The following is a 13,330-nucleotide window of genomic DNA, read 5'->3' as shown; positions in this document are numbered from 1 at the left end:
ACATATTTATATTTTAAAATGACATATTCGATTAAGCCAGGCTTAAACTCCGTCAACCGGTGCCTGATTCCGGATAGTTGGATATACAAATCGAGGGTTCACAACGATGGCGGAAAAGTGACGTCATCTAGTCTTTCATTGGCAGATTTTTTTGTTCATCAAGTACAGTATGTTCAGGATATCCGGTATACATTGCGGGAAAATTTGTGCTGTGGATGTGCGTTCACTACTTTCATCGAGGGAACCAACGTAATTCCAAACTTTGTCTCCACGTGTAGTTTTCACATTTAAAACTCAACCAAATGAGAACATTAGCGGAGGTGCAGGCTACCCTGCAAATTGCTAAACTAAAGGAGGAGGATTTGCAGAGCACAGTTCATTGTCTGTCTTTCGGGGACAGCATCTCGTCAACTGACTACTGTCTAATGGAATTGGATGACACTCTTTGTAAACACATAGAGTCTGGAAAAAGGTAGCTAACTCAGCAACTCTTGTTTGTTCTTGACATTCGTTACATTGTTAGTATCTCATTGTAATCCTTCTCGTTGAAGCTTGGTGATCCGGGGGGACAAAGACGAGCGAGCTGTACTGTGCAGTGAGGACCAGACTTACGACCTGAAGATCGCCGACACCTCCAACCTCCTGCTTTTAGTCCCTGGCTGCAAGACTCCAGAGCAGCTAGTTGCCTGTGCAGACTCGGAGACCTCTCAACTGGTACATGCACAGGTATAGAAACTGGCTTTGATTGGACCATCATTGAATTAGTATTATTGGATAACAAGCGACATATCTGTTTAAGACTAACTTAACTAGCAAGAGGGTACGTTTTTATAACATTTCAAGAAAGGACTCCTCTGGTCACTTGATGTTGTAATGCTGTAGTTTAGGCTAGCGAGTATGCACTTTTTGTACAGTGGTACAAACCACTGTACCAACACTGTATACTGATCTCTCTGCAGATATGGGGTTTATCTAACAGTTACTGGGAGCTGCGGAAGCAACGTCCCAGGCTCAAGAAGCTGAAGAAACTGCTGATGGAGAACCCCTATGAAGGTCCAACGCCAGCCTACGAAGAAGACACACATACCATGCAGAAGGTTCGTTTGTTAGGAACCTCGTCATTTCTAGGCTCTCTCATGTCACAAAAGGAGACTTCCTGCAACAGAACACCTGCTTGCCGGATCTATGTTCTACTATTTGGACATTCAATACACCTATTCACTCTTTATGCCTATGAAAAAGCATATGGATAATATGTCGGGCACAGTTGTGACTCCTTGTCTCTCGGTCTTACTCTCATAGTACACCATGATGGATTTACTGGAGAGGATCCAGGCCAGTGAAGAGGAGATTAAGGCCCAACTAAAGACTATCCATGCCTGTGAAATAGATGGTACACTTCATAAACACTGAGCATGTTTTTTTCCCTGCTGCCCATGATCTTGTAGCATTTATGGCCATTCATTAGCCTCTGAGAATGACTAAAAGAAAGAAGTTAAATGGATTGAGTGTGTACACTATGATTTTTCATGACTTGAAACTAAAAAGGGTTTTTAGTCTTAAGGTACCAGTGTTTACCTCTGTCTCTGCAGGCTACTGGAGGATGTTGGATTTTGATTATGAGATGAAGTTGTTGGGACATGTGACCCAGCTGGTGGATTCTGAGTCATGGTCATTCAGCAAGGTGTCCCTCAGGGTCAGTCTGGAGGAGCTGGCACCCCTTGAACCCAGGTAACTGCAGGATTCCTTCTGTAACAGACGTGATCACGCAAGCTTCATCGGCACACACTTAATAACTGCCCACTGACGCCGCAAGCGTGACCACTACCAACTACGCCAATGAAAAGCTAGCTTCTCGCTGGCGCGGGTGGTCTGTACTTATACCATAGAGTGAGTTTATCTAATCCACTTCTTAATATCTGACATCAGCCAGGCAGTCACAGAATCATGAACAGTCAAACTCACAAACGACAAGCACTAGCAATGAGTCTTCATTCTCAGAAACAACCACATAACCATGAGGCATTTTACTACTGTATAATATAACCCTCTCTCTCACTCTGCTAGGGAGATGATCGAGCATTGCTTGAACTGTTATGGGAGACGCTATACAGAACACGGTAGGGGGGGCTATCAGTGTGTAGCCATTAAACAAAATCCTGCGTATGTTCATAGACATCTACACGTGTATCCCTGTTTCATTGAGTGGTGGTATTTCTCTGTGTTTCCAGGTGAGACATTCTATGCCTTGGATGAGGACAGTGTGTGCCGGGCCACAGCTCTTATGCTGCTGCAGAACGCTGTCAAATTCAACCTGGCTGAGTTCCTGGAGGTGTGGCAGCAGAGCGTGCCTGAGGGCATGGGCACCCGGCTGGACCAACTCAGGGTGAGTTTGGGCTGCCTTAGGAACTTGGTCTGGATGGAGACAGACTGGTTTTATTAGCACTTCAGCTCCTCAAGTAGCTTAGTGCTTGGACTTGAATCAGTCAAATTGAAATGGAGTTAACTACAAGGACTTCACTGAGTTTGTTGTGATGTTCTTCTGCAGAGTTTGGCCTTGGTGGATCGGAGCTCCAGACCAGAAACACTCTCTCTGCTCAGAGTGGAGGACCTACCAGAAGACACCTTGGAGCGCTTCAACCGCCTCTTCACCATGAGGGAAAAGTGGACAGAGGAGGACATCACTCCTTACATACAGTCAGTGGCGTGATATACTCTATGTGGCAATAAAAATGTATCCCAGTGACATGAAGACTATTTGACGAACTCTAAAACATATTTACAAATCTTTCCTCCCAGAAAAATCTAAAAACTATAATATCTTTCAACAGGGATTTGTGTGGAGAAAAGCAGACAACTGGAGCTCTCTTGACTAAGTATGCCCGCTCATCCATGCAGAAAGGGATCAAGGTCTACAATTCAAGAAGGCCAGTAGCATCCTGAGGACCCCCAAGAAAAACTGTTATTAAATATTTTTTGTGTATTTCTGAAGATTCTGTATTGTTAATAAAACATTGCCTATTGCCAGTCTTCTTTGCTGCAGTCAAAACGCCAATCCGCGTTTAATTTCAGACTACCAATAATTTAATCATGTCTGATTTCACACTTAACAGGCCACCAAATTAGTCTTTGGCGCCATCAACTGGTTAACCAGTTAGCTACGGTAATGACGACAAGAGAAGGTCCAAATGCAGACCTCTTTCCTCATGCCACTAGAGTTCTGTTGCCAATGATGACTGAGCATGACCTCTGTCACGATGCCCCACTTCTGTGAGCCAAAGGGGTTTGAGCATGACCTCCTTCTGATGGCCCAGTTCTGTGAGCCAATGGGGTTAGAGCATGAGTAGTATGGTAGGTTTACGTTGTAAAGAACTGCCAGTTCACTGCTTACTATCTTGGCAATGGTTCGAGAAGTGCACACTTCACTTCATGCATTAAGCTTTTCCCCAACAACTGCAAATGTTAATGTAAAACTACTTTTTCATCAAATATTACAAGAACTTTGATGATGTACTTACATTTGTATTCAGAATAAACTGATCATTGGACTTCAAGCCTTTTAGGTTACTACTATAATTCTCCATAGCTAGCGAGTTGGCTTGCAGTTTACTGCAAACAGCATGTGGTAGATTAGCTGCCAGCTTCTAGATGTCCAATAAATGCTGTTGTAAAATACAATGTTTGATCAGAAACTAACTATATAACTAAAATCGTTTTCTTTCTAACTTTGCTGATCCGTTATTTATCCATATTATTATGTTATATCTTGCAAGTTAGTATGTCCGTCACTTCCTTTACAACAGTAAACAGAGTGCTAAACTGTGACTTCAGGAAGTGTTTTGACCATATACTGTACAGTCTATGGTTTTGACACAGAGGGATCCAACTTCTATAGATCGACTATCAGACTAGATTATCAGAGTCCTAGAAGAAAACACCACATCTGCAACTGACACTGACTTTGGCACCTTTTTGAAACAGATAACACTCCTCATAAAGTAGGCCACCTCCACTACAGAAAGCCCACATGAAGCAGTGAATTAATAATCATCAAGTAGTTATCAAAGCAATACCAAAGAGACCCCAAAATGATGATAATTTTATTGAGAACAAATTTGGTGAAGCATCTGTAATATGAAAAAGAAGTGTAAGGAAAGGGTGCTGTGTAAGTGATGATTGTTCAGACGTGTGTATGTCAAAATGATGCCTATGTGAATGTGTGCATGCATGCGTATGTGTGTGATGTTTGTGAAACATCCAAACAACAGTCACATCTGACTTTGAGCAGCAGCCACTGGAAAAACCTGTCAATCATAAGAATAAACATAAAATTGCAGCAGCTTCTTTGCGTTAGAGATCAAGTTGGTGATAGGAGCCCGACGAGGATTGTTGGGGTAGAGTAAATACTTCACAGTGGGCGGAGTCTCAGACCTGGTAGGAATCAGAAATCCAACGGTGACACGGTTAAATGAAGTCAAAGCCTGGGGGACCTGCTGATTAAGGAGGAGGGTCTCGGGAGTAGGAGGAGTCAGAGGGGGTGATTCCGTGGCATCGTCAACGGAGAAGGGGACCACAAGAGTGGTTTCTGTCTCAGATAGATCCTGGGGAGGCACATTCACAAGAGAAGACACTTTTGTGGAGGTCCAGAGCTGAGGACACCTCTCTCTTCACCTCCTTTCCTTCTTCCTCCACAGGCCTGAAAGAATGTCCGACATGGTCCCTAGCTCCCGTCCTGACACACTAGACCAACAAGCCTGCTGTCTTTCTTACAGAACAGTCAGCTCCTTTTTGTCATTAAGTCAAGTTCCCTTCTCAGCAATTCAATTATTGAATCAATGACCTTTGACCTCAGACTGTCCATAACCATGGCAGGCATGTTTGTTCCAGTACTCTTACTCCTGTTTCCTTACGTGGATTCCTGAGGTGGATAAGGCTGTGTGCTACCTAGATATATACTGTAATGGGGCTTGGGAAATGTGTTATTACCTCTTTTTAGTGAAGAGAGATAGTGAATCAAGCTTTAAGTGAAGCTCAGAACCTATGTCAAGGTGGGACCCAGCTGAGGTAACTTCAAGAGAGAAAATGTGTATGTGTGTGGAATTGAATATTTTCACAAACTTATTAAATATATTTATTTTATCTTTGAATGCTTTGTGACAAAACTAATACATATACTTTAGCTAAGCATGTCACCATCAATTAGTGAAGGAAGCAGAAAAAGAGATATATAATTTTCAAAAAGTAGTTAACGATTTGTTTACTTGTGCTTTTAAACCACTGAGGCTATAGTCTTCACCACTCTCATATGCTATCAGGCGATGTCTTTTGACTTTCACACCAAGTCACATAAGTCATAATTAAATGTACGACATGTTGATTAACCTCCTGTCATGCCCTCTACCTGCCACCTAGCAGCGTCTTTTGTTTATTTCTGTGTCTTCCTGGGGTGAGTGTTGCCAGGGTCTCCAGTCCCAATTACCCACACACACTGCCTCAGTCCCCACACTTGTCTCCCATCAACTCATCAGCCCTGCAGTATATCAACCCTGGTTTTCACATCGTTCCTCGTCGAATTATAGTTTTGTCTACCTTGGTAGTCATGCTCTCGGTTTGAATATAGTCAGAAGTATTTTGTTATATTATCATTTGTTTCGCTAACTTTGTTTTTACCTGTGCCTCCAGGATCACCAGCCAACTTTGCCAATCTGCCAAACGCCTGCACAGCCAACCCTGCCTGTCCCATCTGTTTTGTCACTGCCGTCTCCACTCTGCAATAACCCAGGAATTAAAACCTTTCTGGACCATACCTCATAGTTTCATTAGTCTATGTTGTGCGCTTGGGTCCACCACTGCCACCCCCATAACACCTCCAGTCGAAACAAATATTACGAGGTAACCAGCTAAAAGTTGTGCTAAACTGCCAAGCAGGTTCTTGCATAATTGTAAGAGTACAGATACATGTCATAACATTTGTTTGCACGTGTTTTCCTTGTGTCAGTCTTGTTGGGGTTCTCTCCCCCCACCCCCTCGTGCTTCCCTGTGGTCATTCACGAAAGTAACTAATTTAACCAGCACTATGTATCTGTTTTACTGTACTAAGATGCCAGTTAAGGATTTTTTCAGTGTTCCTATAACAGTAATAGTCTGTATTATAACGGACATAGGCTTGTCTACAATTCATAAAAAGGTGTGGGACGCTACAAAGGACAGAAGAGGATAATCGACTGCACGTTACTATGTTTAGCCTGTGTTCTGCACCTCTCTTTCACTAACCGTCTCTGGAGGAGGGGTTCCCTTACTGAATTGCTCCTCCCAAGGTTTCTTCAATTTGTTCTCCTCTACTGAGTTTTTCCTTGTCTTCCTTGAGGGTTTAGATTAGTTGAGGGGCAGTTCTATGGGCGTATGTGAAGCCCTCTGTGACATTGCTTGTAAAAAAGGCTATACAAAAACATTTACATTTAGTCATTTAGCAGACGCTCTTATCCAGAGCGACTTACAGTAAGTACAGGGACATTCCCCCCGAGGCAAGGGTGAAGTGCCTTGCCCAAGGACACAACGTCATTTGACACGGACAGGAATCGAACCAGCGACCTTCTGATTACTAGCCCGATTTTCTAACCGCTCAGTCACCTGACTCCCTAAATACATTTTGATTGGATGACTAGGGCAGATAGGGTCTCCGTCAACCACCCACCCATCAACTTAGTGTAATCATGGCACTTCTCAGCAGTGCGGATGAAACGCTGCAGTCTACTCTTGTCCTTGGCAGTGGCGGCAGCGTACAAGATGGTGATGGAGATGGTGAGGATGGACTCAATGATGGCTGTGTAGAAGTGCACCATCATTGTCCTTGGCAGGTTGAATTTCTTCAGCTGTGTTCACAGAGTAAACACAACGACGTGGCTGACTTCGAACACACAGCACCAGCTGCGCTCACTCAATGAGATTTATTAACACTCCAATGACATTACAGGTACACACCCACATTAACAATCACAGGTGTCAGTATTCAATCAATAAACGAAACAAAACAGAAACATAATACAAGTTGAGAGCACACTTGTTAACACCCCCACTTGCTCTCACATTGTCAACCTATTCAACATCATCTTCCAAAAATAAATGCAGCAAACTTAATCAAATTATTCTTGGTTGCAGGCTTTGTCAATATATCTGCTACCATCTCATTAGTTGGACAATACTCCAACATAACTGTGCCGTTATTTACAGTAGACCTTATAAAATGATACTTGATGTCTACATTTTTGCATCTTTGCCTGCTTACGGGATTTTTTGCTAAGGCTATTGTACCTTGGTTATCTTCATATACCCTAGGTGGTGAGTACTGACACTTATCAAGATTCTCCAACAGCTGTTTAAGATAAAGACACTCTTGTATGGTAGTGGCTAGGGCTATATACTCTGCCTCACAAGTAGACAGTGCGACAGTGGGTTGTTTCTTGGTCTTCCATGAAATCAAAGCACCACATTTAGTTAGACTTACACAATAGCCTGTTGTACTACGTCTGTCATTACTGGCCGCCCAATCTGCATCACTGTATGCATTTATTCCCAGTGTCTCATTACATTTTCTGTAATACAGCTCTTTGTCAATCGTACCTCTAAGATACCTCAGTACATGTTTAACTGTGGCCCATTGCTCAACAGTTGGCTCTGAGAAATACTGTGCCAGTTTGCTTACCACAAAACTTATATCAGGCCTAGTACAGATGTTCAGATAGATGAGGCTTCCTACTGCCTCTCTATATTTTTTCGCATCAGTCATCTTTTCGGCACCATCAGTATAGTCAAATTTTGGTTCACAGGGCGTCGATCTAGGTTTGCAATCCTGCATTTTAAACCTGTCCAAAATGTTCCCCACATATTTTGTTTGTGACATTCTCACACAGTTGTCACTCTGGTTAAAATCAATACCTAGAAAATGCCTTAGTTTGCCTAAGTCATTTTGAATCTTTCTGTAAGCATGTCCTTCACATCTCTGAGAACATTTTTATCACTTGCAGCAATCAACAAATCATCGACCCATATTACAAGTATCACTTTTGCATGTTCTGTTTCCCATGCGTAAACACAGTTGTCTGCCTGATTCTGCTCAAAATGGTTTTTGGTTAGGTAGTCATGTAGCACCTTGTTCCAGTTTCGGCCCGATTGTTTTAGCCCATACAATGATCTCTCCAACTTACAGACCAATTTTTCACTTGTGCCAGATTCCACGTCATAGCCCTCTGGCTGTTCCATGTAAATTTCATGATCTATTGGTGCGTTCAGGTAGGCAGTTTTAACATCCATTTGGTGCAGAATCAGGTTCTCTTGTGCTGCTTTTTGTATGACCACTCGGATACTCGTCAAGTTGGCCGTAGGGGAAAATGTCTCCTCATAATCCACACCTCTCATCTGACTGTACCCTTTTGCCACATAACGTGCTTTGCACTTTTCAGATCCATCCATGTTATTCTTGATTGCATAAACCCATCTACCCCCCACTGCTTTCTTACCCTCGGGCAAGCTACTTAGGATAAATGTGTTATTTTCCCTAAGTGACTGCATCTCCTCATCCATTGCAGCAACCCATTCTTTTGCTTTGTCTGAGGTTACAGCTCCTGTGAAAGTTACAGGTATGCTACATGTCACTCTATAACAGTAATCTATGTTCATCTGTGCCTGATCAGTTTCCTCATTAGATGCCCGTTGAGAAGCATATTCATGGAAATAGGCTGGCCTCCTCCTCACTCTAGCAGGGTACCTTGTAGGCTCAGGCATAGCTTCCACTGTCTGGGTCTGAGGGTTGCTACTCAGATCCTCCTCTTTGACTGGAACCTGGTCGCTTACTGGACTTGCATTCCCATTCTGCCTAGTCCTATTGGCCCTCGGCTCCAGATCATCACCACCATCATCATCCACAATGCTGGTCTGAGTCTGTTGCTCAACACAGGTCTTAGAAACAAACTTGACTAACCTGTGCTTTTGCACTTTCCTGCTCTCAGGGAAATCGATAATGTATGCTGGACTGCTCTTGTCATAACCGATAAAAACACCCTTTTCACATCTTGGATCCAGCTTTCTTTTATCTTGTCTATAAGCAAAACACTCTGAACCAAACTTTTGCATCCTGGATAGATTGGGCCGTCTCCCTGTTAACATCTCAACTGGTGTCTGTTTGGTGCGATTGTTGAAACACCTGTTCCTGGTTATGGCTGCTGTATGCACTGCGTAAGGAGGAGTCAGGAGTCAGGTGGCTGGGCTGTGAGGGAGTCGGGCTAGTAATCCGAAGGTTGCCAGTTCGATTCCCGGTCATGCCAACTGACGTTGTGTCCTTGGGCAAGGCACTTCACCCTACTTGCTTCGGGGAGAATGTCCCTGTACTTACTGTAAGTCGCTCTGGATAATAGCGTCTGCTAAATGACTAAATGTAAATGTAAACGTAAGGCCACAAACCTTTAGGTAACCCACTCTCTATCAGCATGCACCGTGCCATGTCAAAAAGTGTACGCCAATTTCACTCGGCTGTACCATTTTGATGGGGAGAATATGGTGCAGAAGTCTCGTGTCTAATACCATTCCTGACTGTGGTGGAAATTTGGAATACAGTTATAATGTGTGTGTTTTATATATGAGGAATGTGTTTTAATGGAAGTCTAAAGTTGGTTAAGAAGCTTGATACAGTGAAAGTTGATTCAACTCATTTGGTAGAAATGCCACCTGTAGTTTTATAACACCTAACTAGGAGACGTGAAGTCTAGGGACGGGAAGTCTGGGTGACCTGGGAGAGTTCTTGTCACCTGGGGAGGAAGAGACAGCTGGGAACTGATCAAGCTGCTCTGGCCCTTCCTGTTGCATGGGTGGTGTTAATTAAATACTTGTTTGAAGATGCCCACACAAAGGACAGTTGACCATTTGACTGATCAACTTCTGTGGCTTTACTATCTACTGGTTTGGGGAGAGATGCCACATCAAAGAACTGTGGGACACTTGGTATGGAGTCAAACTGTCACTGAGCAGTGCTGACCAATCACAGAGACCGCTATATTGATGGATTGACCATCAGAAGAACCATTTGTTCTAAGCTTATATAAGGCAGGGTTTTAGGGTTGTTCTTCATCACTCTTGCGAACGACCTGTGGCTAGCACCTCCTTCGTTATGACTGATCACAAAGTACTTTGTTAATTCTTAATTTGTACAAGCAAAATAAATGTATTGAAACCGCCATCTCTTGACTATTCAAATCTACACAGTGCCATTAGAATTCTGCAATTACATGACCAACAGAGTTTTGTAATGCTTTCCTGTAAAGTCAGTGCCATTATCAGATCTAATACGTAGAATTTTACCATAAGGGGCCGTATCTGCAAGAAACCTCTCTGTTGCTTGCAGTGTGTCTCTTTTACTCTTAAGGGCATATACAAACACTGCACTGGAAAAATCATCAGTAAATGACACAACATATTTGTACCCCTCTCTGGACTCTGTGTGGATTGGACCTGCCAAATCTGTGTGCACTAGCTCTAGAGGTCTTTTAGCCCTTGCATCAGTCTTTCTGTTCCTAGTTTGCGTAAACTTGCCTTGGGTGCACACTTCACAAGATGGAGATTTGTGTCTTGGACCCTCAATTTTCATGCCATCAACAACACCTTCCAACCTCTGCACATCGTCAAAATTACAGTGACCCAGTATCTCGTGCCATATCCTTAGATCATAACATCCCTTAACTCGGTCAGCACATCCATCAGGTATTGTATGCAAGTAATATAGTCTATCATGTACATGAATGGGAAATTGCGTACCGTCTTTGAGCACCAGAATGTCCTTGCCTTTCTGGAAAGTCACGGTCGCCCCGCTGTCAGCTGCTGCTTGCACCGAGAATATGTCCTGCGGGTAAGAGGGAATGTACAGCGCCCGTCTCAGCACTGTTTTGAGGTGGTGTCCTCGGCTGTCCATCAAGAAGACCTCTGCATCACCTCGGCGCTCTGCCACTCCCTTGCACCTTGTGCCGTCAGCCAGCTCTATGCAATGTGTCCCGGCCTGGAACTCATCATCAAACCTCCTGAACTTGGCGATGTCTGTGACAATATGGGAGGTTGCCCCGCAGTCGACCATCAGGCCTCTCATGCAAGCCTCTCATCTCACCCTGGCTGCTTGGCTGGAATCCTGCCGCCCCATCGGTCACCAGGAACACGTACTCGTCTGTCACTTCCTCGGTGGCCCTCCATGTCGCGTCCTGGCGCCGTCTCCTTTCGCAGGTCACGTCTCGGTGTGTGTTGCTTTTGCAGCGGCTGCACCACAGTTTGCACTGGCAAGCGCGGGCAATGTGTCCTTTCAGGCCACACCTATAGCACACCACGTCCGCTGCAGCCCGTTCAGCTCCACGTTCAGTTGGGCCTGCACTGGCGGGACTCGCAGCCCTTTGTCGCGCCCGCTCCGTCATCACATTGTCCTCAGCGGCTGGGGCACGCATCTTTTCGATGTCCTCGTAACCTCATTGTCTCATCCGATTGCGTTACATGGATGGAGAAAGGTTTAAAAGACTCAGGAAGCCCCTTCAGAACCATAGCTACAAGCAGCCCGTCACTCAAAGTCTCTCCAGCATTTCGTAATGCCGTGATAGCGGTTTCCGCACGAATAACATATTCTGTCACACTCTCGCTGCTTGACTTTTGAAGCGAGGTCAGCTCAGTATACAGGCTTATTACTCTTGGCGTTCCTTTACCTGCATAATAGTCTCTCAAAATCTTTAGCGCTGCGCACCCATCATCGGCTGCCTCTCGCATTACTAGCGATAAACTCTTGTCATCCAAGAATTGAATCAATTCAGCATATGCCTCAGCATTTGAGGCCGCTTCCTCTTCTGTCTCCACACCCACGGGCTCCGTAGTAATAATCCCTTTCAGCCCTTGCAGCCGGAGGTGGCCAAAAAACTTAGTTTCCCAGAGTTCCCAATTCTTTTCGTCCCCGTCAAACACAAGCCGCGACCAGCGACCGCTAGATTCTCCTGATCTTCTAGTGTTACTCATGGTGCTATACTTCAGCACACTAACGGCGGTGTATCTCGACTTACTCTGGGCCCATAACCTGTTCACAGAGTAAACACAACAACGTGGCTGACTTCGAACACACAGCACCAGCTGCGCTCACTCAATGAGATTTATTCATTAACACTCCAATGACATTACAGGTACACACCCACATTAACAAGCTGCCGCAGGAAGTACATAGCCTGGTCCTAACCAGACCCTCGTACATTTCATTTGTACAGAGGGTCTGGGATCGCTCCATTGACAAGCATTAACTTCCTTGAAGGCGGGTACTCTGTTGAAGTTTAAAACTATATTGGATCTGCCCAGAGCCACTCTGATCTGCCATAACCACGCTACTGTTCGCCTTAGCCAACTCCTTCACCACGGAGCTAGCTGCCGTAGCTGGAAAATCAAACTTTTCCCGAACCCCGTGGGGAGGAGGGCCACAACATCATGACCACCAACAAAACTCAGCAAGGATTGTTCTTGCTCCGGCTTTAACTTATGGATATTCGGCAGCGTTGCCACAACCGCAGAATAGCTTCGCTCGCATCTTTCTCCGCCGCCATTACTGAACTACAACTCAAACTAGTGCACGACATCAACATCATCGTTCTCAGCCACTCCCTCTGTTCGCTGATTGGACCTACAAACAAATTGTTTCTGAAAACCGACTGATGCACTAAAATCCCAGACCTAGTACAGAAGCAAAATCCAAATTGAGCAGAAGTACGTAGGAGGGCAGAGCCAGGCTCGGAAGTACATCCTCTGTTGTTCTTTTTTGGTGAGGGAGCTGATGTTCAGTTCCGACTTGAGGTCCTGGGAGAGGATGGTGCCCAGGAAGCGGAAGGACTCGAGTCGCACATTACAAAATGGTTAAATCTGCTTTAAAATACCGTAAATAAACTACAAACAACCGTCATGTATGTGTGCAACCATTTGTAAAACTGGCTACAGCAAAGGCAGGCAACTAGATCATCAACCCCTTTCTCCTTGTTCTCATTCAGCTCAGATAAATCAGCGATCGGCTAATAATGTTCCCTATTGTGCTCGTGCCCTGTTCGTATCCGCGAGCACATTTGCAGGCAACTTTTCTTGACGTAAGCAAATAAATGGGGTGCTAGTTTACCCATTTCGGATTGGTTTCAAACTTAGCAAAAATCTGGAAAAATTATTCAATGAAAGAGTTAGTAGTATGAGCAAGGTTCGAGAATCGAACAAAAATTATTGGGGGAGATAGTTTTGGATATTTTTACTGGAGTTAATAGAAAAAACGAGTGCCTAACCGGAAATGCAA

The 13,330-nt window shown here is 44.4% G+C and overlaps 1 protein-coding gene across 2 annotated transcripts; it reads left to right on the top strand.

Moving 5' to 3' along the window:
- Positions 1-193: 193 nt before the first annotated feature.
- On the top strand, positions 194-3,275 carry dscc1 (DNA replication and sister chromatid cohesion 1). 2 transcript variants are annotated; one of them, XM_067238466.1, is made up of 10 exons: positions 194-472; positions 552-726; positions 960-1,097; positions 1,303-1,393; positions 1,593-1,731; positions 2,068-2,120; positions 2,232-2,386; positions 2,549-2,697; positions 2,832-2,931; positions 3,217-3,275. In XM_067238466.1, exons 1-10 carry the CDS (start codon positions 303-305, stop codon positions 3,238-3,240), a joined length of 1,194 nt encoding a protein of 397 aa, XP_067094567.1. In that variant the 5' UTR covers positions 194-302; the 3' UTR covers positions 3,241-3,275. The 2 variants fall into 2 exon arrangements, with proteins under 2 accessions (XP_067094567.1, XP_067094568.1); XM_067238467.1 differs by lacking the exon at positions 3,217-3,275 and having other exon boundaries at positions 2,832-3,024.
- Positions 3,276-13,330: the final 10,055 nt, after the last annotated feature.

This window comes from Osmerus mordax, chromosome 6 (assembly GCF_038355195.1).
Source record: "Osmerus mordax isolate fOsmMor3 chromosome 6, fOsmMor3.pri, whole genome shotgun sequence".
In the NCBI taxonomy this organism is placed as follows: Eukaryota; Metazoa; Chordata; class Actinopteri; order Osmeriformes; family Osmeridae; genus Osmerus; species Osmerus mordax.
Note: the sequence above shows the minus strand (reverse complement) of the source record. Positions and strands in the feature narration are given on the sequence as shown.